The 26,243-nt window shown below is 43.7% G+C and overlaps 1 protein-coding gene across 2 annotated transcripts in view; it reads right to left on the reverse strand.

The window, feature by feature from the left end:
* Positions 1–26,243, reverse strand: part of LOC126241099 (angiomotin-like protein 2) — a 172,985-nt gene that overhangs the window by 115,942 nt on the left and 30,800 nt on the right. For both annotated transcript variants that reach the window (XM_049947978.1, XM_049947977.1), the window contains exons 3-5: positions 17,628–17,844; positions 13,387–13,609; positions 1,697–2,028 (exon numbers count right to left, since the gene is read on the reverse strand). In XM_049947978.1, the coding sequence (XP_049803935.1) occupies positions 1,697–2,028; positions 13,387–13,609; positions 17,628–17,844 (772 nt within the window). The remainder of the gene's footprint in view (positions 1–1,696; positions 2,029–13,386; positions 13,610–17,627; positions 17,845–26,243) is intronic.

Raw genomic sequence — 26,243 nt, forward strand, 5'->3', positions numbered from 1 at the left:
ACTTTATTTAATATACCCTTTCAGAACATGGTTTGCGCGTCTCTCTATAAATTTCAGCAGAATTTATCTCCGGCTTTAGCCAGCTTTCTGTTCGTATAACAATTTTAGCTTCAGTGCTTTCTATCAGCGCTTGAAGTTCTGGTACTTTTCCAACGCTGCTATGACAATTTACAACTACAATACCGACTGTTGCTTGGGCAATTCTCATCATTTCTTTGCCCTGTACCCTTTGAGACTGGAGCCTTTTTTGATCTTTCCCAAGACTGTCTAACTTAAAGAACCGCCCAGTCCATGCCACACAGCCCCTGCTACTCGTGTAGCCGCCTCCTGTGTGTAGTGGGCACCTGACCTATTTAGCGGAACCCAAAACTTTCGTTCCTGATCCCGCTGAGTAAATAGCACGTAGGAACATTTTCTTTCAGAGAATACAAAGGGTAACGTGGACTTGTAGGCTAGAAATTATGATCAGTATGTTCTCCATCACTTTCTGGCTGACCGCAAAAATAGTTATCAGGCTCTTGTAAATGGCAAAGCTATTTATTAATTTACTTGCAACCCCACACCCTCTATCAGTTTATCTGAATTTCACAGATGCAAGTTACCTTACAATACATTCTCTGCTCCCGAAATCATTCCAGCCTCAACCTATGATAACTTACTGTCCTTGCACCCCTCACCCAACAGTTTACAACCCCTCTGTCCTATCACCTCCTCCCAGTTCACATCCCCTCACCTTAACAGTGCTCTCTGCCACTGCAGTCACTGTTCTTTTCCCTTTCAGTGCTCCTCTCCTCTCCCGCCCCCTATTTACCCCACAGCCCCCAACTCTGTGCCTGGCAGCCCTGTCCTGCTGCACACTCTGCCAGTCAACACTCCTGTCTTTCCACACCTGTATACCCTGCTAATTCTCCTCCTTTCACATCCCATTCTGGATTGCTGATTTGTTCAAGGTCAGAGTTGTATTCTGGCCACAGTGACTGGAGACAGTGCTAATGTCTGCATCAGATGTGCCTGCTTGTGTGAATGTGTGTGTGTGTGTGTTTGCTTTTCTGAAGAAGGCTTTGGCCTAAAGCTCAATGTGTGACAGTATTTTCATTGTGCCTGTCTGCAAATCAATGTGCAATCTTTATGGTGAGTAGCAATTATCCTTTTTACAATATTGTCAATGCCAAACATATTTTGTTGTGACAAGAGTACTATCCTCATGCTGCAAATTTTTAGTGTATATTTAACATTTCTTGTCAAGAACCTCTTATTTTTGGGGAAATACTACATAAGATTTCTGGGCTTCAATAAATCAACTACAAGTCTAGAAATGACAGTTCCTTTGCAATTTTTCATGCAGAGATTGAAATGTTTATGCAAAGTTGTAGCACAGATCAACATAGAAACTATTTTTAGTGTATATTTAACATTTCTTGTCAAGAACCTCTTATTTTTGGGGAAATACTACATAAGATTTCTGGGCTTCAATAAATCAACTACAAGTCTAGAAATGACAGTTCCTTTGCAATTTTTCATGCAGAGATTGAAATGTTTATGCAAAGTTGTAGCACAGATCAACATAGAAACTATTCAATCACAATCTCCAAATCCCCCCCCCCCCCGCCCCCCTCACACACACAAGTTCATAAATAATAAGAATAGTTATGCCCAAAAGCAGATTTTTAAATCAGTAATATATGCGAAGACTTACCTGGGACTTCCAATTTTGCTGGCACCAATGCGAGAAAGATCTGGCTGGGATCTTGAGAGGTTGATCTTATCAGCAAGGGTTCCTGTGGGACCAGCACCAGTACCTCTTAATCTGTATGACACAGGGGAGTCAAGCCATTTTGGATATTCTGGTGGAGGTCGTGGTGTAAGTTCTCTGCCTGCAGATAATCGTTCTGGTCTGTCACAAGAATCCCCTCTTTTACTTTCTTCCTCTTCTTCCTCGTCATCACCTGCAGCAGATTCTCTAATTCCACTACTTCCCTCTGTGCCACATGGAACAACCTTCACTTCTTTTGCAAGGTGTTTTAAAACCTGTGGTAGATAAGACATATAAATATACATTAAAACAAATTGTGAGGGACAGGATCAGTTAACAAACTACATGTAATTTAGAAAATCTGCTTTATTTTATTTTTAATTACTGGTACACCTCACCTCAAAACTCTTATTCTATCCATAAATTACCACACATCTAGCAACACAAAACTTCAAATGTACCCACCAACAGTAACACACATATTATGAATTTGAAGCAGTTCGTGAATTGCTTCAGTTCAAAATCTAGACCAATCCCTTTTACTTTCCCTACTAACTGATAGTAAAGATACCAAGGAATGGCGTAAGTAAAGACAATCATTCATCAACAAGGTGAAATGTTGAGCAGCAAATAAGCACTTACACATGAATTTGATCATTGCAGCCCATCTTCTGAATAAGTATTCTTCAGAGCAATATACACAAATGCATGCATATTTTAATAGTGAAATACACTGGTAAATCTTGTTAAATGTATATATCCCACGCAATGTTTCCTCTAAATGGAAAGTGGTTGTATTTAAATGCAAACAGTTTGTATTCCATCTAGGATTTTCCATTAACATATTAGGGCCTTGCTATTAAATATCCTAAAAAGAAGTTATTCAGTCAAATTTTTACATGTTACAGTTACTTCCTCTGAATTTAGAAAGTTAGTTTTATGTCAAACAGACAGGAGAAAGTGTATCAGACACCAAGCTGCAACTGATGTAGTGTCACGCAGAATGGCAATACCAAAATGAAACTACTGTTAAAGGAAATGTCTACAAAATTTATATTTATTAGGCAGCAACTGAAACACATACAAGCAGAGGTTCCTGTAAATGCTAGGTTACAGAATTAGAGATGCTTTAACCATGTATAATAGAGGTGCACGACAGCAATGACAAGACACGCATCTGCTTGCTCGTTGTGTGTTAATAATAATCCTGAAATGTAAAAACGGATGAATGAGAATTACACACATGATTTGTTTGCAAGTAGGGCTTAGATAACATTCTGTCATTCACCACTGCTAATAACGGACACACTACTTTACACTTAATATAGATTACGGATATTTTGTGGTGTTAACTGCTAATAATAGTCACATTCACCCATATACTAAAACTAACTGATGCTGATGAAAAGAACAGATGGAGACGAGGAGTATTTCTCTACAATCAGCCATGAAAGAAAAAAATTATATTCTTTAAGCACCACAGCTTAAAGTGTCACTTGCACCCTTGGACTCGTTGGACCAATGTTAGACACACGAGGTGTATTAGATGGGAATGGAAGCTCTCTTGGAAAATTTAACTAATGTAATCTTCCTAGATTATCAGCCGAATTGTGGCACTGTGTTGTCATAATGTTTCGTCGAGTTTCGTGTTTGTTATTCTCAATGCAGACTCTCCTGTTGAGGGCACAACAGATGTACCAATCACTTGTCTCCAGAAAAGATGCCACTGTCATTGGGCGAGGGGACAGTGGGGGGTTCTGTAGTGGAGTACATCCCATGCAGTGCTGTCCCAGATGAAAAGATCTTCATGTACTCATATTTCCACTGCCTCTTTGTTGACTAAATCTCAGAACCTGTTGGCGTGGCACAGAACCTTTTTTTTATGCTCAAGTAGCCCTCTGTCACCTGTGGTGGCCAACATGTACATGGAAGAATTTGAGGAGAAAGCGTTAGAATCAGCAACACTAAAACCAACAGTCTTTTGCTGATATGTTGACAACTCATTCGCCATTTGGCCTCACGGGGAAGAGAGGCTCCAACTGTTCTTGCAACACCTGAATTCTATCCACCCCCAAATTCAGTTCACCTTGGAGGTGGAGAAAGACGGGCAGCTACCATTCTTGGATGTTCTGGTACGAAAAAAGCCTGATGGAACACTGGGACACAGCGTCTACCGGAAGACAACCCACACAGCCGACACCTGATGATACACTGAAAGCGACAGCCTACATACCATATGCAGGCAACGTATCTGGAAAAATAGGCAGGATTCTAGGACGCCATAACATCAAATGTGTCTACCGCCCGCCACCAAAGATCAAGTCCCTTGCAGGGACAGTGAAGGATGATTTAGGACTCCGGAAATCTGGAGTTTATTTCACACCGTGCGAGTGTGGGAAAGCAAATGTGGGGCAAACCATTTGCACGATCGAGGAAAGGTGTACTGAACACAAACGGCACACCGATCTCCAACAGCCTACAAAATCTGCAATCGCAGAACATTGCCTCGAGACAAAGCATCGTATGAACTACGAGAACACAGAAGTCCTGCACAACACATCCCATTTTTGGGACTGTGTATACAAGGAAGCAATTGAAATCCGGCTGCACAAGAACCTTATTAACAAGGACAATGTATTTCAACTCAGCCAAGCATGGAATCCAGCAATAAAAGTTCTGCAGGAGCAGCGGAAATGGGGCACCACACCCGCTGAAGGCGGCATGCATACTGATGCCCATCAGTCATCTCGTCAGCGCAAGCTACCCCCACCACCGTGGCCTGCACATCCCTCGGCCCAGACGCGGAGTCAGTGGAGTGGAGAGGCGACAGGTATATATACAACACCACCCGCTGGCCTATGATGTCAGTCAACAGGAGTAACCCGATGATGGTGGCACATTACACCATCGAAAATTCGTTCTACAACGACCAGTCAACCCGGATGATGCCCGCGAGACCTTCAAGCATCTCATTCGCCGGGATAATCTACGAACATAAGACTAAGTTAATTTGATTTTGAAGTTACGCATAACCCTCGGAAGAAGCATGGAAATGCGCATGGCTTAAGTAGAAAAGTAGCAGTATTGTAGTGTCGCGGAATAGTAAAGAGATGGAAACGTGGAATATTGTCAAAGTTTCGTTGCCTATGCCAAGAGCCAGAGGCAGTAGGTTACCCAAGAGGTAAGAGTATTGCACATGTATCGGAATGTGTCGCCAAGCAGGGGCAATGGCCTGGTTACACACAACAGGCGAGAGACAATTGCTTAGCATGCAGGTTTGTGTTAGACGGAGACTTTCGTAGAGTGCAAGACAGGTATAGTGTCAGCTGTACTGCATTTCACAACTTTGCGTAAGTCTGCCGCAACACGTAACTCTGTCGCAAGAACACCTAAGGGGCGAGTACGACAGATGAATCAGCAGTATAAGTGGAACGAATGCGTTCATTACAAACGTCAGGACGTCGCTCATGCTTCCTTTAAGTATGCCAGCTTTGATAGCAACAAGGCACTCGCAGTTAGACTTGCAGTTAGATGTGTACTGTGTCGCTGCATAGCGCTCAGCTCGGTAATCAACATGTTAATCACTATTAAGGAGATGTTGCAGTAAGGGCGGCCCATCCAGCAGCAGACGTGAGGGGACAGTACCAGCTCTGGTCCTCTCTTCTGCCGCTGTCAATCATCAACCCAGGATTAGCGGACATCGCGGCAGACTCGCTCGCCGCCAATGCTGATCACATCAGTGAGCCGTCGTTGAGATCGTGCAGGGCCTAGACCCTGTGCATCCGCCGTCACAACCGGGTGAGCCGACGACACTGGGGGATTGCAGCCCGTTCCGCCCATCCACCGCGGACGAGCTACTAGGAGGAGCAGGAAAGAAGACGGGGTGGGATAGAGTACACTCCACACTAAGAGAACGCCTCTCGTGCTGACAGCACCGGGACTACAACCCGGAGCCTCCACGTGCAGCCTCTTGCTGTCCGCAGCCGAGCCAGCCGGCCAGCCAGGCGCCAACAGCCACGCGCCGCCGAAGTACGAAGTAAGGACATTCCTTCGTTAGGTCACAGCAGGCGGCGATGCGCTAGCAAGACTGTGTGACCCGGAGCTGGTGTCATCACTACGAGTCAGCGAGGACTCGGGAAGGTCATTGATATCACCAAGCTCAGCCAGCCTTTGTTACGCGGGCCACATTGTACTTGGCAGAAATAAAGGTGTTATGAATTAATAATGTTTCTTTGGTGTTTCTGACGTGACCACAGTCATTTCCTAGCATCCTGGCAACTCGAGGTCACCGCTCGGCCATCCAGTCCACAGTAGGCGACCGGGACCACTGGGGCGCCTACAGTACTACAGTATTACACACTGAGGTAACGAGCACAAGGAATGTCACGCTGCACAAAGAGTGGATGACAAATGTAAGCAGTATTTTAAACACTCACAGTTTTGTATGTAGGATGGGTTGTTATGCAGAGAACCCAAGTTGGGACCACAGGTAGTGGTAGGGTCTTACCACATAGTAGAGACTATGCCACCAGTAAATGTCAACATTCAACTGCTGATGAGAAAGATAACTGTGCTTGTAGGCGAGTGAAAGATTTTCAAGGGAGTGCAGAAGATATTCTGTGGATAGAAGATGCGGAACAGAAAGGGTATTCAAAGGAGAAAGGTATTGAAAGATAAACAAGAGCTTGTGAATGAAACAATAACAAGGAACTCATATGGATTAAGGCCTAAGAGATAGTCTTTTCTTTTTTAGGTTAAGTATAGATTTATGTAATTAGTGTAAGCAGCTGCGGAGCAGCAATGAATTTAAGGGGAGGAAAGTAACAGGTATTCCTGCTGGTAGGTGAGGTTCAGAGAAGCATGTACTTAATAACTCAGAACTACTTCAACAACTGACTAGAGAAGTAATGTGGTATCCCAGAGATGCAGAAGAGACAGTTAGTCGACCAAACCAAAGTAAAAGTCTTCAATAGGGAAGTAGTAATCACAAAATAGTTGCAGTGTGTAGAAGATAGAAGAAAAGGTGTGTGTGTGTGGATCTTATGGGTGCCCAACAGCGAGGTCATCAGCACCCTTACACTGATCAATACAAAGAAATGTGGGGAGAAACTAAAATAAATGTACACTCACACATACAAAATGAGCTCAAAGTCACAATCTCATATGCCCTAAAACCAGTGAGTAGCTATACATGAAATTAAAACACAGAAAACGAAACACAAAAGAGCTACAAGAAAAGCACAGATAACTGTGACTGGCTGACCACTTGCAAAAAACCTGGATGAGCCAGCCACCCTGTTGACACTTTAAAAACATCTCCATAAAACCTTGTTAAAAATGTTGGGCAATTCACAAAACTTTAAAACTTGAACCACATTCATTTGAACATTGCTTAAAATACACGGCAGATCTAACAGTAGATCCGCAGCAGCCCACTGGTTGCAAAATAAAGGAAAATCAACAAATGTGGCACATAGTGATCTGCACACCACAAGCAATAAACACTGGACGGTCCTCTCATCAGAGTAAGACTCCAATTATCTTGAGGCTGGGGCCTTTGCAAAGACACGAAGACTTCACCATGGCCAAAAGGAAATATGCCACAAGCGAGTTGTGGGCTTTATTACACAGAGCTTGTTGTTGGTCACTTCAAGCCACTTGTCTTCCCAACGAAGCAGGACTATGTGCCTAAACAGCAAGATGGTAGCGTGCACGGGGATGGCACACTGAAATAACTTAGGGTCGCGACATGCCTCCTTGGCCGCTCAATCTGCCCTTTCTTTCCCCGCAATTCGCATGTGCCCTGTACCCAACAGAAAGCAGCAGATGGAAAGTAACAACTACAGGAGGCTATGCAGCAGGCTGTAAGAGGTCAGCTGGGTATAAAATTGTTGTTGCCAGAGCAATATTTAGAGGGCCTGTGGAAAGTACAGAAGGAACTACTGCCGGAGCTGAGGACGTTTTTAGAACCCAAGCACAAGAACTTACCCTTTTATTTCAAGGTATACACAATATTGGTGAGAACTGATGGAGCAAAAGTTTACATTTCTGTTTCTATACCAGTAGCAGGGAAACAAGCACAGTACGAGTGCTACATAGTTCATGCATATCGTGTCAAGTGAGGGATATTGAGAAAATTTGTAAGAGAAAAAAATGCAGCGACTGCTATTAACTGTAAAAGACAATGGGAGATATGTAGAAACGGAGCAAGCAAAGTTACAAGAATGCCACTGAGGGGAAATCACAGTCAGTCTGAATATGGTAATAACAGATGGGCAGGATTCCCGTGCAGTGAAATTGCTAATGGGAAAAAAGGAAGTAATAAAATGCAATAAAGAACTGATAGAGACAAAATTGTACTTTCTGCATGTTGAGGTGCACTGGTTGTACTCTACCTTTGACAAGATGGTAGTGATGGCTAGTTGTTGTGAGAAAGGGAAGCTTACATCAGCAAACTGCCTAGAATTAAACTGGAGTGGTTTGTTATTAAATGGAATAGTGTGCAAGATAATGGGGGCTACTTTCCGTCTGTCTGCCACGTTTTCCGGGATAACTCACCGGAATATTTTGCAGCTTCGTTTGTATTGGCCAGAGGAACCATGGAAGTGCTATCCTCCTTAAATCTAACCAGCTTAAATCAAACTCGAGCTGGAATTAATGCAGTTTATAAACAAGCTTTTGAACCCGCAGGGGAAACGAATCTACCTGGAAACCCTATTGCAGCACGCAAATTCAAATTGGGAAAATCAGTAGTGGAAAGAGATAACACTGGCTATTGTTGCACCAACCACTGAAGCGGCATTTTTTATGGTAAGTGCAGTCCCTGTTCTGGAACGTAGAAGACGAAGCACAAGATTGAGCTGAGACCCAGCCATTGCCCAAATTCCAGTGGATTGGATACCCCGAGCATAAATGCAGTAGAAGGAAGCTGAATGCACCAAGGGGTAGTATTAGAAATAACTGATTCATTTTTAGCTTATAAGTTGGGAATAGAGAGTTAGAAGTTATTGTGCAAGAAGTGTAGTAATGAATTAAGGTCCGTGGTGTTTTGACTTAAGGGACAGGGCAAGGGCCCCCCCGTGGAATGTGTAAGAAAAGTGAAAGGGCTAAGAGGTGAAACAGGACCAGTTGCCACGAAGTGTAGTGTAAAGGATAATCTAGTTTGGTTGACCTGAGAAATGGCAGCAAGAGAGGGGAAGAAAACCAATGTGCACTCCCTGTGCATACCGGGGGGAATCATTCCAGATGTGGAAAGGGTCCTTCCGGATGCCATGAAGGGTACAGGATGCACCCATCTACAGGTGGTCGCTCATGTCAGCACCAATGATGTGTGTCGCTATGGATCGGAGGAAATCCTCTCTGGCTTCCGGCGGCTATCTGATTTGGTGAAGACTGCCAGTCTCGCTAGCGGGATGAAAGCAGAGCTCACCATCTGCAGCATCGCCGACAGGACTGACTGCGGACATTTGGTACAGAGCCGAGTGGAGGGTCTGAATCAGAGGCTGAGACGGTTCTGCGACTGTGTGGGCTGCAGATTCCTCGACTTGCACCATAGGGTGGTGGGGTTTCGGGTTCCGCTGGATAGGTCAGGAGTCCACTACACGCAGCAAGCGGCTACACGGGTAGCAGGGGTTGTGTGGCGTGGACTGGGCGGTTTTTTAGGTTAGATGGCCTCGGGCAAGTACAGAAAGGGCAGCAGCCTCAAAGGGTGCGGGGCAAAGTAAGGACATGCGGGGGCCAAGCAGCAATCAGTATTGTAATTGTAAACTGTCGAAGCTGCATTGGTATAGTACCGGAACTTCAAGCGCTGATAGAAAGCACCGAAGCTGAAATCGTTATAGGTACAGAAAGCTGGCTGAAGCCAGAGATAAATTCTGCCAAAATTTTTACAAAGGCACAGATGGTGTTTAGAAAGGATAGATTGCATGCAACCGGTGGTGGCGTGTTTGTCACTGTTATTAGTAGTTTATCCTGTAGTGAAGTAGAAGTGGATAGTTCCTGTGAATTATTATGGGTGGAGGTTACACTCAACAACCGAGCTAGGTTAATAGTTGGCTCCTTTTACCGACCTCCCGACTCAGCAGCATTAGTGGCAGAACAACTGAGAGAAAACTTGGAATACATTTCACATAAATTTTCTCAGCATGTTATAGTCTTAGGTGGAGATTTCAATTTACCAGATATAGACTGGGACACTTAGATGTTTAGGACGGGTGGTAGGGACAGAGCATCGAGTGACATTATACTGAGTGCACTATCCGAAAATTACCTCGAGCAATTAAACAGAGAACCGACTCGTGGAGATAACATCTTGGACCTACTGATAACAAACAGACCCGAACTTTTCGACTCTGTAAGTGCAGAAAAGGGAGTCAGTGATCATAAGGCCGTTGTAGCATCCCTGAATATGGAAGTTAATAGGAAAATAAAAAAAAGGGAGGAAGGTTTATCTGTTTAGCAGGAGTAATAGAAGGCAGATTTCAGACTACCTAACAGATCAAAACGAAAATTTCTGTTCCGACACTGACAATGTTGAGTGTTTATGGAAAAAGTTCAAGGCAATCGTAAAATACGTTTGAGACAGGTACGTACCGAGTAAAACTGAGGGACGTGAAAAACCCACCGTGGTTCAACAACAAAGTTAGGAAACTACTGCGAAAGCAAAGAGAGCTTCACTCCAAGTGTAAACGCAGAAAAACCTCTCAGACAAACAGAAGCTAAATGATGTCAAAGTTAGTGTAAGGAGGGCTATGCATGAAGCGTTCAGTGAATTCAAAAGTGAAATTCTATGTACCGACTTGACAGAAAATCCTAGGAAGTTCTGGTCTTACGTTAAATCAGTAAGTGGTTCAAAACAGCATATCCAGACACTCCGGGATGATGATGGCATTGAAACAGAGGATGACACGCGTAAAGCTGAAATACTAAACACCTTTTTCCAAAGCTGTTTCACAGAGGAAGACCGCACTGCAGTTCCTTCTCTAAATCCTCGCACAAACGAAAAAATGGCTGACATCGAAATAAGTGTCCAAGGAATAGAAAAGCAACTGGAATCACTCAACAGAGGAAAGTCCACTGGACCTGACGGGATACCAATTCGATTCTACACAGAGTACGCGATACCAATACGATTCTACACAGAGTACGCGAAAGAACTTGCCCCCCTTCTAACAGCCGTGTACCGAAAGTCTCTAGAGGAACGGAGGGTTCCAAATGATTGGAAAAGAGCACAGGTAGTCCCAGTCTTCAAGAAGGGTCATCGAGCAGATGCGCAAAACTATAGACCTATATCTCTGACGTCGATCTGTTGTAGAATTTTAGAACATGTTTCTTGCTCGCGTATCATGTCGTTTTTGGAAACCCAGAATCTACTCTGTAGGAATCAACATGGATTCCGGAAGCAGCGATCGTGTGAGACCCAACTCGCTTTATTTGTTCATGAGACCCAGAAAATATTAGATACAGGCTCCCAGGTAGATGCTATTTTCCTTGACTTCCGGAAGGCGTTCGATACAGTTCCGCACTGTCGCCTGATAAACAAAGTAAGAGCCTACGGAATATCAGACCAGCTGTGTGGCTGGATTGAAGAGTTTTTAGCAAACAGAACACAGAATGCTGTTATCAATGGAGAGACGTCTACACACGTTAAAGTAACCTCTGGCGTGCCACAGGGGAGTGTTATGGGACCATTGCTTTTCACAATATATATAAATGACCTAGTAGATAGTGTCGGAAGTTCCATGCGGCTTTTCGCGGATGATGCTGTAGTATACAGAGAAGTTGCAGCATTAGAAAATTGTAGCAAAATGCAGGAAGATCTGCAGCGGATAGGCACTTGGTGCAGGGAGTGGCAACTGACCCTTAACATAGACAAATGTCGTGTATTGCGAATACATAGAAAGAAGGATCCTTTATTGTATGATTATATGATAGCGGAACAAACACTGGTAGCAGTTACTTCTGTAAAACATCTGGGAGTATGCGTGCGGAACGATTTGAAGTGGAATGATTGTATAAAATTAATTGTTGGTAAGGCGGGTACCAGGTTGAGATTCATTGGGAGAGTCCTTAGAAAATGTAGTCCATCAACAAAGGAGGTGGCTTACAAAACACTCGTTTGACCTATACTTGAGTATTGCTCATCAGTGTGGGGTAGGTATCAGATCGGGTTGACGAAGGAGACAGAGAAGATCCAAAGAAGAGCGGTGCGTTTCGTCACAGGGTTATTTGGTAACCGTGATAGCGTTACGGAGATGTTTAGCAAACTCAAGTGGCAGACTCTGCAAGAGAGGCGCTCTGCATCGCGGTGTAGCTTGCTCGCCAGGTTTCGAGAGGGTGCGTTTCTGGATGAGGTATCGAATATATTGTTTCCCCCAACTTATACCTCCCGAGGAGATCACGAATGTAAAATTAGAGAGATTAGAGTGCGCACGGAGGCTTTCAGACAGTCGTTCTTCCCGCGAACCATATGCGACTGGAACAGAAAAGGGAGGTAATGACAGTGGCACGTAAAGTGCCCTCCGTCACACACCGTTGGGTGGCTTGCGGAGTATAAATGTAGATGTAGATGTAGAAATTGGGTCTTGATAAAAGGAGAGCAATGTAGCATACTAACTGTGTTTGGTCAAAAAATACACCAGAGCGGAAGCGAGCTGCAACAGGGCCGGACAAAGGCGGGCGAGAGTGTTACACATTGCCAAGCGCAACACAGCCAACTGGCATTGTGAAGGGGAGCCGGCTGGGAGCGGTATACCAACAGCCGACACCGCAATATGCTAGTTCAAAGAAGGAAGCCTTTTCTCACTTGCACCACAGAAGCATTTAGAGTCCGTGTGTTAAGCCTAGATGAACACAGTCTGGAGTACATAAGTACTCTGCCATTCATGTACTAGATCATTCTCATCTCAGTATCACAGCCTACACCATGAGGCTATAACACCTAGAGCAACATCCTGGAATGCAGTACAGTGTCCGCTGTTCAACCACGAGACAGGGCAGCCTGCCCTGTGTCACGGGGAAGTCATCTGCTTGCTGGAAGAAGTTCATGGCCATCGTCAGCTAAGCAGATGCAATTGTCATCACAGTAGCAGCTGTAGACGTTGCTGACAGTAGCATCGGAGTAATACCAAGGTAGGCCCTGCTCTTTGTACTGTCAGCAAAGCTGGACCTCTACTGTTTTGCACAAGAGGCAACTAGATGCCTCCACCAAGGTGTTTCTATGAAATTATGCCATTTCATGGTAATATATTATTGTGCTTGGAATTTTTTTCTTCCATGTGAACTACTTTTAGTGTTAATGTACATACAGATTGTTCCCATTTCTTCCATGCTTTGGTTGGTTCTTATTGGCACACCATTACATAGTGATACAGTCCACACTATTGGGTGAAACACTTCACACATCTGACAAAACGATGCTCACAACAGTAGCATGTTTCTTTTTACTTATTTGTTTGTAGCTACAGCTATTATTTTATTAGCATGAACATTATAATGTACCATATAATTTTTGTCATTTTCCTTAACCTCGAAGCATTTGTTCCAAATCAATTTACAGCCTGGCACACGAAAACTGGCTCAAGAATTTTTTGCGGTTCTACCATAAAAAAGATAATTCATAATTATTACAGTACCTGTGATTGACTCAAGTAATCATCAGGAATATCAGTTATCTCACGAACACTGGGATCGTAGATGCGACCTTCTTTGTTGCTGCCCAATGAGAGTGAAGGAGATGGAGAATGGGAATGAGATCCCATTTTCTTGTTTGTTTCCACAGTTGGTGATGCACTGTAGGAATGAGATGACAAGTAGTTCTGACCATTTCCATCTTGCATATCTCGAATACCCGATAACCTGTAACAATTCCCTACTATCAAACAAAGCATCGTGATCCACGGGTAATATGGCTGTTTTCAACCATAACTGCTTGATAAAATTAGTACATAAGATGTGATAGATACTACATCACATGTTGTTACTTACCTTTTTATTTTATTAAGGTGTTGCACTTCATGGCATTAGTTTTGCGATTAATCATTCAGCAGTACATAAACAATATTCAAAGACCAGTATGCACTGTTTGAATTTTCTTAGTAATAATGAGAGTGTAGCCTGTACTGAGGAATTCATGGGGAATGCATGGAAGAACTAAGGAAAGGAGAGGGGAGGGAGGGAGGGAGGGGAGGGAGGGAGGGTGGAGGTCATTCAACGAATTTTCTATCATGGAAGTGTGTGTGTGTGTGTGTGTGTGTGTGTGTGTGTGTGTGTGTGTTTTATACTGTTCTTCCTTGATATTAACAATAAGTTACCTAACAATGGTTTATGGTGCAATAACTATGTTGAATCTCTCATCTTCCAACAGCAATATTTTTCCACCATATTGCCTCATAACACACTGATACTTATATGATGAACCAGAACATAACTTCCTTCTATCCGTTCACCAGTATTTAACTACATATGGTAACTGTTATATCCTAGCCAGTAATGCCAACCGAGCCCCCTGCCCAAAAGGTTGGCAGCACCAAAGTCCGGACGCCGTCCGCATAAGCAGCGCCAGCGATACAGGAAATCGCCGCAAGTCTGCGCGCGCCACCGCTGGCTTCTGGCTTCTTAAGCGCTAGAGTCGCGAGCGCTAGGACAGTTCTGGATTCGCCGCTCAGTTGTATACTCGCCACCGAATTGTGTACCTGCTAGTCAGTTGTGTGTTCATCGCAGCAGAGTTGTTGTTTGTCGTCAGCCGACACTGACCAAGCCGCTCCGACTCGAACTAGACAGATTTCTGTAGACACGGAGTTCACTACTGTGTTCCTGTATCTTCGTTAATAAAGATAAGTACCGACTTTTATTTAATCAGAGTGTTTGGGCTTTCATCTTTCTGTTCCCTGTTCCAGCGGACCAGTCGGCCCGCTATTAAAAGTGTGGCGGTGACTTCGCAGGCCGTTTCTACAGCGAAGTGTTGTCGCTACGAAGGCCGTCACAAAAGTAACTGTAACTGATTATGGACTGCTGCAGTCAGTTTATGTATGTTTCATGTTGTACGTTGTGCTACACTGTAAAATGACTTTAGTAAATCTTACGAGTTAGCACTTTTTGTGCCACATGTGTTGAGGTCCATAGTGTTCCTTGTAACTTATGTCAATAAAAAAGTTGCTTGTCACGAGTAAAATTTATAACCATGCGGTTACTTTCATCATTATATGTGATACAAACTTTTTGCTTTAACAATACTGAATTAAAATTACTAAAGAACTGTGTGTGTGTGTGTGTGTGTGTGTGTGTGTGTGTGTGTGTGTGTGTGTGTGTGTGTGTTTGAAGTCTGCTTTTCACGTAGGATTCCCCTTCCATTTGATGTCATATGCATATTTTTCTGTCTCCTCTAATATACCTATTTACCAGAATTTCTCTAGAAAGCATAACTAGGCCAGATCTTATTTCATAGTGCCCTGCTCTCTGATGTGGTTTTAGAATGACATATTTGTTAAGACTTCTCAAATCTAAAACAATCATTGTACTAATGGGAACAGGTATTGCAATTCCGGACTGACCTATATAAAATTTATGGTAATGACTGCACATAGTTTCATGAATATCTAACTTGGCTCACCTCTCACATACTAATTTTCCATAAACTGTTGGCAGTGACAAAAGACATTTAAATATTTATATTTTTTAACAGCTTAGTTAATTTTCACGTATAAATCATAAGTATGCCAGCCATTACTGAGCTTCAGAAGGCAAAATGTGCAGTACTGCTGTCAGATCCACATAAAAGTAAGATGCTTTCTCGTTTTCAGTACTAATAGGTTTGCAAAGGTTAAAAAGAGAGGCAGGTCATTCAAGCTGGAGTTTGAATGACCAACAAGTGGGTGTCACTGCATCCTGAGGTTTGAGTGGCCTGCCTTACCTTTTAATGTTCCCCCAACCTATCTCACTCTTCTCCTCAAAAAAAGGAACTATTAGTTTTGAATGCTAGGAAGTGTCTCACTTTTACTTTTATGTTTGTGTATCTGCATTACTACACATTTAGCCTCCTGAAGGTTAAGTATTAGCCAGGAATTCTGTTTCATCATTGGCCTTCGCTACTGAATTTTCCTTTCTTACTATTAAATCTATAGCCTATATGTTCTTAGATATTTTGTTCTTTTTTGTAGGTGGTGAAATCATTACTTTTGTCCACTATTTTTTTTTTTTACAAGCTGTGACAAATCTGATTCATTTTTATACTTAACAATATTTGTTAAAAGGAGTGCTATGCCATCACTGCACCATTGAATATGAGCCAACATGAACTGAGAAGTTCTCTATGATTGTGTTTATACTTGTTTTCGAGATACAAATCAAGCACTGAAAACAGTTTTCAGCTTTGCGCCTATCCAATATGTACAACAAAAGTGATCACATTTGCATGAGCTTAAAAAACTACTCCACTGCCTGTCTGATAGCATGGTTGGAAAAAAAAAAAAAAGAGATTGCTTGTTCCAAAAGCAATGCTGATGAATGAGTCAAGTTGGTAGACTTACACAATATTCCAACTGCAATGCCAGAAACTCCAGGAAGGACTCCGCAAGAGATTTCAGCACACAATTTATATTACCTTCAGCATACATGTCATTATTTTGTACAGTGAGAAAAAGCAACCACAAAAGAAAATTGTCTACAAAAATCTCCACCAATTAGTGTGAAAGTTTTCAGAAATACGATTCAGCAAATCACAAAATTAATTACTACAATTGTAACTAAATGAAATGCTGTTCTGTGCCTAAGGAATCCAGAGGGCAATAGTTGTTCCAATAGTATTTTCATGATGGATGCTGTGTAGTAAAAGGTATTGAATGAGATGCAATATGTTAGAGCTAAAGGTAACAGTGGTGGCAGTGGTGATACGAGTATTTGAGTAATGATGAAAGAATAATGCATAGACACATTGACAGTTCTTACACCAAATCCTTTTGTTTTACAACCATTTTCAGTTTTCCACGTCATCTTCAGATTAATGACAACTGTAGTAGTAGTAGTAGTAGTAGTAGTAGTAGTAGTAGTAGCAGCAGCAGCAGCAGCAGCAGCAGCAGTGGTAGTAGTAGTAGTAGTTATAGGACGAAGGGAGTAGAGGTGGATTATTTGTAACATTAGAATGACAGGGAAACAATAATTATTACTACGCCCAAGTCCACTAAGATGAGGCACCTGTTTGTATGGCCTATTTTAGTTCACTTAGGTAATAGACTGTAACCATGGAAGAATAAGGGATTTGGTGAATAACAGCTTAGCCACAGCCTGTATGGTGTTTCCAGGGTGACTTTCTTATTCTGCTATAATGTAATCCACAATTTTTGACTGACTAAAATAGTACAGGAACAACTATTGCCCTCTGGATTCCTTAGGCACAGAACAGCATTTCATTTATTTACAATTGTAGTAATTAATGTTGTGATTTGCTGAATTGTATTTCTGAAAACTTTCACACTAATTGATGGAGATTTTTGTAGACAATTTTCTTTTGTGGTTGCTTTTTCTCAATGTACAAAATAATGACATGTATGCTGAAGGTAATATAAATTGTGTGCTGAATAGGGTGACTTTCTTACTCTGCTATAATGTAATCCACAATTTTTGACTAACTAAAATAGTGTGCCAGCCCAATTTCCAAATCCAGACCTGTATCTTTCATTAGTAATACGTTTATCACTATGTTACAAAATGAAGGATTTATTCTGCAAGCAACTCTTAGGTTGTGGCTATTCAGCTAGATATACGGGATAGGCTGTATGAAGTATAGTTAGCTGGATAGTAGGAGAAAGATAATAAAGTATTGAAGGTTTACAGAGAGAGTAATAAACATGCATAAGGAAATAATCCAAAGTTCTATTACCGGCCAGTCCAGCTCTCATCGCCAGCTCCATGGATGATGAGAGTATTATAGGAAGACGACGATACATCTAAACTGCTTCTGTTTGAGCTAAGATTCTCCTGCCCTTGTGGCTCTTGTCGTGCTGTGTGCTTGATTACATATCTTTCTTCATGGCTTAGGTTCTCATTAGATGTAGAAACATCTGTCTCACTTCCACTGAGGCTTTGTGGGAAAGTTCCTGCAATTATATTGAATTCATCATGATACTAATCACTGAAGTAATTAATCTTATTATTCCATATGCATTTTAAAAAATAAAATAATTTTCAATTGCCTATTCATCAACACAGTAAATGACTTTTCCACATTCTTCACAAATTATGTACACTGTGTCTAGAAAAGCCAGTCCTCATTCAGATGTACAGAAGAAAGGAACATTTTTCGGTACAGTTATAACTAAGTGGAATATGATACAGAAAATTAACTACACAGAACCATGTCATGGTTTTACACACAGAGTATTACTAATGCAGTAATCACTACACCATATTCCATCCAAAGTAATCCAACCATCCTTGTTATTGTTAAGTTATAACAACTGAATGAAAACAATTAATTCAGTGAGTTGTTTGAAAACAATCACCTCATTTGGTTATATTTTTAGTTATTGGTTGAATTCCTCATTCATTCTTTTGAGTGAAACCAGTCTACTGGAAGAAAGAAAAAAAAAATCACTTGGTTTTAGTTTTCCTTATCAGATGGGCTATTCATTCGTTCGAGTGAAGCTGGTGTATCAATCAGCACGTCAATATGGTGTAATGTGAATGCAGCAGAAGGTACAACTTCCAAGTGAAGGAAGCAAAATAGCAAACTCTGCATTACACCATAACAGGGCTGTCGGAAGTAAGGCTCTGTAACTCCAAGCACCAGAGTATCACTGCAACAGTCCAACATTAGAGAAAGATCTGAGCTCGATAACCAAGAATAGTTACTGAACCACCACAATAAGGCAAAGAATGCTGCTAAATCCAATAAATCAGGAGAAATACGATCACTTGCCTACAGCAACCGGACCATAGATGTGAGCTACGCTTTTTAAATAACCAGGCTTTTGCAGCTCGTGGACACATTCAGTCATGCCACCATTCTGTACGTGTCCCCAGTACCAGAGAGAATGACTTTCTATTGAATTTCACTGAAACCATGGCAAGCCGATCGATGATGGTCTTTCGGCTACCCGCTTGTTCACTCTGACACCAAGTGACAGCCATTCCAATCCAAGTCACAGCTGTGGTCTGCTGTTGCAGCCTATTTGGACATCGTAGATGAGGCGAAGAGTAGTGTGCTGCCAACCCTTCACCTACTGAGGGTTGTTTGTGGATGATCTGCAAGTTGTCTTCCCGCACACTACCCAGGCGCGGCACATCCGAACTGTCCCCTGGTCGTTCTGTGAGCATCTGCCACAGTCTTGGTCATCCCACACCTGTCCTAAACAACGACTGTTGTATTGGACTGCACAGTCAGTTACACTTACCTAAGCACATGACGGACCATCCGAGAGAGCACTGAGGTGTAGAGTTACCCTGTGCTGCAAAACATCCAGTAACGGACAAAACCTCTCATTTTCCTCACTGCATCTGCCACACCACTGCATTGGCTGCCCTCACTAACCTGTGGCATCAGCATCATGACTAGCTAACAATGGGCACCTGTCGTTCTCCCCATTGTGCCCATGAGGCTCACACACTGCACAATGCTACGAAGCACCTGACCTGTCCTGCACTGCTGCTGCTCAGCTCCCTCAACCCACAGCAGTCTCGAGCAACCCGAGTCACTACATTTGCTGCCAGGAAGTGGTCATCAGATACTCTGACACTGCTATGTCTGGTGGCAGTGGTAGCTGTTGTCTCAACAGTTTGTTCGTACCACATCAGGAGTGTTGACCATTGACTCACAGTGCCAGCAATATGTGGTGTAGTAGTAAATATTTTTCTTTATTGTTGACTTTTTAGTTTGTGTGTGTGTATCTTGTTTGCTCATGGTAGAATGTAGGGACACTTAGCCTAACGTTAAAGTAACCCTTGTCTTAAATGCTGGAGTCTACAGGTTTATTGCAATTTAGAGGGACTGGTAAAAAACACAAGGTAGGTTGGTTGTTGGTGTTAAAGGGACCAAACTGTGAGGTCTCAGTCCCTTCATCTTTTATGTATCGAACCAGGAATAAACCTCAGAAGGGGGAAGGCAATTCCTGGTAAGTCTGACTGCAAGCAAGATACAATAAGACACATATAATGTGGATAGGATGTGTGACTGCTGTGTACGGACGCAGGAGGAGTTGGCCACTGTTCGTGAACAGCTGAACGTGTTGATGGCCGCGGTCAGCCGTCTTCAGGCTGCTGCCTCGGAGTGTAGCGGCAGTGGGGAGTCTGGTGCGTCGCAAGGTACACCCCAGGTGTTACATGCTTCACCCACTGTCCCTGCTGTCGAGACATCTTCGCGGGTACCGGGCGCGGTTGGGCCACCCTCTCCCCAAGGGGAGTGGCGGGTCCAGCGGCGTTCGCAGCGCACGAGGCGGAGGGTAAATGTGGAGGTTGGCCGTGTGGCATCGCCCGCTTTGCCTGTGAGTGGACATGTGGCTGCTCCTTCAGCAAGGTCCGAGCAGGCACACGGGGGGAGGGGTTTATTAGTTATTGGGAGCTCCAACGTTAGGCGGGTGATGGAGCCCCTTAGGGAAATAGCGAAAAGGTCGGGGAAGGCCAGTGTTCACTCTATCTGCTTGCCTGGGGGTCTCATCCGAGATGTGGAGGAGGCCCTGCCGGTGGCGATAGAGAGAACTGGGTGCACCCGACTGCAAATTGTTGCTCATGTCGGCACCAATGACTCCTGCCGTCTGGGTTCAGAGGTCATCCTCAGTTCGTACAGGCGGTTGGCGGAACTAGTAAAGGCGGAAAGCCTCGCTCGCGGGGTGGAATCAGAGCTAACTATTTGTAGTATCGTTCCCAGAACCGATCGCTGTCCTCTGGTTTGGAGCCGAGTGGAAGGCTTAAACCAGAGGCTCAGAAGATTCTGCGGAGATCTGGGGTGCAAATTTCTCGACCTCCGCTATCGGGTGGAGAAATGTAGGGTCCCCCTGAATAGGTCAGGCGACCACTACACGCCGGAAGCGGCTACAAGGGTAGCGGAGTACGTGTGGAGTGCACATGGGGGTTTTTTAGGTTAGAGAAATCCCTCCCTAGGCCCGAGAAGACGCCTCCTGAAACGCAGCAAGGTAGGAGTAGGCAAAATGCAACAGGGAATAACAATATTAATGTGCTAATAGTAAACTGCAGGAGGGTCTATAGAAAGGTCCCAGAACTGCTCTCATTAATAAACGGTCACAACGCCCATATAGTACTAGGGACAGAAAGTTGGCTGAAACCGGACGTAAACAGTAATGAAATCCTAAACTCTGATTGGAATGTATACCGCAGAGACAGGCTGGACAGTGAAGGGGGAGGCGTGTTTATAGCGATAAGAAGTGCAATAGTATCGAAGGAAATTGACGGAGGTCCGAAATGTGAAATGATTTGGGTGAAGGTCACGGTTAAAGCAGGCTCAGACATCGTAATTGGATGGGCTCAGCAGCTGTTGTGGCTGAGCACCTGAAGGATAATTTGGAAAATATTTCGAGTATAATTTCCCCACCATGTTATAGTTCTGGGTGGAGATTTTAATTTGCCGGATATAGACTGGGAGACTCAAACGTTCATAACGGGTGGCAGGGACAAAGAATCCAGTGAAATTTTTTTAAGTGCTTTATCTGAAAACTACCTTGAGCAGTTAAACAGAGAACCGACTCATGGCGATAACATATTAGACCTTCTGGTGACAAACAGACCCGAACTATTTGAAACAGTTAACACAGAACAGGGAATCAGCGACCATAAAGCGGTTACGGCATCGATAACTTCAGCCGTAAATAGAAATATTAAAAACAGTAGGAAGATTTTTCTGTTTAGCAAAAGTGACAAAAAGAAGATTACAGAGTACCTGACGGCTCAACACAAAAGTTTTGTCTCAAGTACAGATAGTGTTGAGGATCAGTGGACAAAGTTCAAAACCATCGTACAATATGCGTTAGATGAGTATGTTCCAAGCAAGATCGTAAGAGATGGAAAAGAGCCACCGTGGTACAACAACAGAGTTAGAAAACTGCTGCGGAAGCAAAGGGAACTTCAAAGCAAACATAAACATAGCCAAAGCCTTGCAGACAAACAAAAACTACGCGAAGCGAAATGTAGTGTGAGGAGGGCAATGCGAGAGGCATTCAATGAATTCGAAAGTAAAGTTCTATGTACTGACTTGGCAGAAAATCCTAAGAAATTCTGGTCTTATGTCAAAGCGGTAGGTGGATCAAAACAAAATGTCAAGACACACTGTGACCAAAATGGTACTGAAACAGAGGATGACAGACTAAAGGCCGAAATACTAAATGTCTTTTTCCAAAGCTGTTTCACAGAGGAAGACTGCACTGTAGTTCCTTCTCTAGATTGTCGCACAGATGACAAAATGGTAGATATCGAAACAGACGACAGAGGGATAGAGAAACAATTAAAATCGCTCATAAGAGGAAAGGCCGCTGGACCTGATGGGATACCAGTTCGATTTTACACAGCGTACGCGAAGGAACTTGCCCCCCTTCTTGCAGCGGTGTACCGTAGGTCTCTAGAAGAGCGTAGCGTTCCAAAGGATTGGAAAAGGGCACAGGTCATCCCCATTTTCAAGAAGGGACGTCGAACAGATGTGCAGAACTATAGACTTATATCTCTAACGTTGATCAGTTGTAGAATTTTGGAACACGTATTATGTTCGAGTATAATGACTTTCCTGGAGACTAGAAATCTACTCTGTAGGAATCAGCATGGGTTTCAAACAAGACGGTCGTGTGAAACCCAGCTCGCGCTATTCGTCCACAAGACTCAGAGGGCCATAGACACTGGTTCACAGGTAGATCCGTGTTTCTTGACTTCCGCAAGGCGTTCGATACAGTTCCCCACAGTCGTTTAATGAACAAAGTAAGAGCATATGGACTATCAGACCAATTGTGTGATTGGATTGAGGAGTTCCTAGATAACAGAACACAGCATGTCATTCTCAATGGAGAGAAGTCTTCCGAAGTAAAAGTGATTTCAGGTGTGCCACAGGGGAGTGTCATGGGACCGTTGCTGTTCACAATATACATAAATGACCTGGTGGATGACATCGGAAGTTCACTGAGGCTTTTTGCAGATGATGCTGTGGTGTATCGAGAGGTTGTAACAATGGAAAATTGTACTGAAATGCAGGAGGATCTGCAGCCAATTGACGCATGGTGCAGGGAATGGCAATTGAATCTCAATGTAGACAAGTGTAATGTGCTGCGAATACATAGAAAGATAGATCCCTTATCATTTAGCTACAAAATAGCAGGTCAGCAACTGGAAGCAGTTAATTCCATAAATTATCTGGGAGTACGCATTAGGAGTGATTTAAAATGGAATGATCACATAAAGTTGATCGTCTGTAAAGCAGATGCCAGACTGAGATTCATTGGAGGAATCCTAAGGAAATGCAATCCGAAAACAAAGGAAGTAGGTTACAGTACGCTTGTTCGCCCACTGCTTGAATACTGCTCAGTGGTGTGGGATCCATACCAGATAGGGTTGATAGAAGAGATAGAGAAGATCCAACGCAGAGCAGCGCGCTTCGTTACAGGATCATTTAGTAATCACGAAAGCGTTACGGAGATGATAGATAAACCCCAGTGGAAGACTCTGCAGGAGAGACGCTCAGTAGCTCAGTACGGGCTTTTGTTAAAGTTTCGAGAACATACCTTCACCAAAGAGTCCAGCAGTACATTGCTCCCTTCTACGTTTATCTTGCGAAGAGACCATGAGGATAAAATCAGAGAGATTAGAGCCCACACAGAAGCATACCGACAATCCTTCTTTCCACGAACAATACGAGACTGGAATGGAAGGGAGAACCGATAGAGGTACTCAGGGTACACTCCGCCACACACCGTCAGGTGGCTTGCGGAGTATGGATGTAGATGTAGATAATCATGGAGAAGTAGGGGGGAGTGAGAGGTGATAAAGAGGTCGATACACTCTGCCCAGAATGCCGTTGGAGATTCCTGGAGTTTGGTATGCAGTGGGAGATGCACCCTCTGCAAACCACCAGCACCACCACACCATCTGCTGCCCCAATAAAACAAGCAACTCAGACAAGATGATGAAAGTTTAAGATAGATAAAACATTAAAAATGGCAAACACAAACAAGGAGAATAAAAAAGTACGAAGGGTAGGGGCCAGCCCAGACCACAAGCAAGGGCTGCCATGGGACCCCACCGATGGGCCACAGCAGGCGGGGGTGTCCCTCCAACCCCTCAGGCAGTCACTGATGCCAAAGTGCCTCACCTCACAGAGATAAGCAGAAACTATCTTTGCGGCAAAATGTAAAACCAGGTCAGCCATTTTTTCATCGGCCATTAACACCAGAGGTAGCATGTCAGGAAGTTTAAGATATCGCCACAAAGCAGCCAAATTTGGGCGGTCTATTAAGATCAGGCAGGCACCACATCGGCATTAACGTGGTCCTAGTGTTGGAGAAAGTGGCTGTGGGTAAGCCAAGTAAGTCCAATGTGTAGCCGAAAAAGGACAATCGATTCCCTGCAAGAAGGGAAGACCCTGTGTGGTCATGTCTCCTTTATTGCCCTCAGATTGAAGAGTCCATGGCGAACAATTCCGAGTTCCAGACAGCCAACAACTGATGGCGTAGAGTCAACCGAAGGTCCAGTTCTCGGACCCCCTTTTCCAAAATCAGCATCCTGGTGGTCAAATTTGCCAAGCGGTCAGCATGTTCATTCCCTGAGATCTCAACATGTCCAGGGGTAAAAACAAAGACGACTTGCTGTCCAGCTTTATGGAGGTCAGAAAGAAGATCCTGGATAGGCATGACTAATGGGTGATGAGGGTGGCACTGGTCTACAGCCCAAGGCTGCTCAGGGAGTCACTGCAGATTAGAAGAATCTTGCCACTGCAAGAATTAGCATGGCTAAGGGCTTGTTTGATGGCCACCCATTCAGCAGTGAAGATGCTGCATTCACCTGGCCAGCTAGGACAGTAGTGCACTTCACCTTGCACGTATGTATGCAAAACGAGTTTGTCGATTGACCATTAAGCTATCATTGTATACCACTTCCAAACCTGGAAACACATAAAAGACAGCCAGGAACAGGTGGCGAAACACCATGGTGTTGACAATCTTTCGGTACAAATGATTAGTCAAGATAGATCTGAGGTCGGAGTAAAACACATGGAACGTACGCGATTACTCACTGACAAGAAGCGACAGCGGGGAAAGTTGACGTTCAGAGTAGAGATGTTTTAGTCGAACTGCAATTATGACCCCAATTCTAGGTCTCTGTTGTGGGAGGTGGACCTCCCTACCAGGGAAAAGGACATGGCAGTTTGGATGTTTAGGGGAGATTTGAACATGTATAGCATTACTGAGCAGCTGTTGTTGGCACCTGATCTGTAGTGGAGGGATCCCATCCTCTGCGAGCAGATTGTTCACAAGGCTAGTCTGAAAGGCTGCTGTTGCAAATCAAACCCCACAGTGGTGTATTGGGTCCAGTTACCACAATGCTGAGGGTGATGTCGTACCATATGCTGGACTCCCATAACCAAGATGGGACAGGATCATGGCTTTGTAAAGCTGCAGAAGGGTAGTGCAGTCTGCACCCCTGCTGCTGTTACTGAAGCAGCAAAGTGTACTAACGTGTATCCAGCACCTTTGCTTAAGTTGGAGAAGATGGGGAAGCCACATCAGCCGGGCATTGAAGACCAGTCTCAAAAAGCAGTAAGTCTCCACCACATTGAGTAGTTTGTCATTGAGGTAAAATTCTGGTTGTGGATGACCAGTACGATGGTGACAAAGTGCATGATACAAGTCCTAGTGCCAAAAAATTGAAAGCCCTGGGTGAGGATCTATGACTGCACTTTCTGAACCGTGTCCTGAAGTCAGCGTTCAGCACCATCCACATTAGAGGAACAACAGTAAAACCAAAATTCGTCAGCATACAAGCAGGATGATACCAAAGACCCACAGCTAGACTGTCGATGTTCACTAAAAAGAAGGGGATATTTAATGCAAAGCCCTGCAGGACCCCATTCTCTTGATTATGAGGAATACTGTGGGAAGCATGAATTCGAATGCGGAAATTATGGTCTAATGAGAAGTTCTGGGCCAAAATTGGAAATGGACCCGGGTGACCCCACTCATGTAGGGCAGAAAGGATGTGTTGTCGCCCTGTGACGTCATTAACCCTTTTGTAGATCAAAGAAGACAGCAATAAGCTGTTGACGTCAGTCAAAATCTGTCTGGATGGCAGACTCCAGGCAAAACAAATTCTCAGCAGTGGAAAGGATTTGGTGAAAACCACCTTGGGAAGGAGTCAGAAGGCCCCGAGACTAAAGAGCCAACACAGCTGCCGTTTCATCACACATTCAAGCAACTTACATAGAACATTAGTGAGACTAACTGGGCAGTCACAGTTCATTTGCAGGGGATGCTTACCCAGTTTCATCACAGGGACAATGATGCTCTCCCACCAT

Source organism: Schistocerca nitens, chromosome 1 (assembly GCF_023898315.1).
Source record: "Schistocerca nitens isolate TAMUIC-IGC-003100 chromosome 1, iqSchNite1.1, whole genome shotgun sequence".
NCBI lineage: Eukaryota > Metazoa > Arthropoda > Insecta > Orthoptera > Acrididae > Schistocerca > Schistocerca nitens.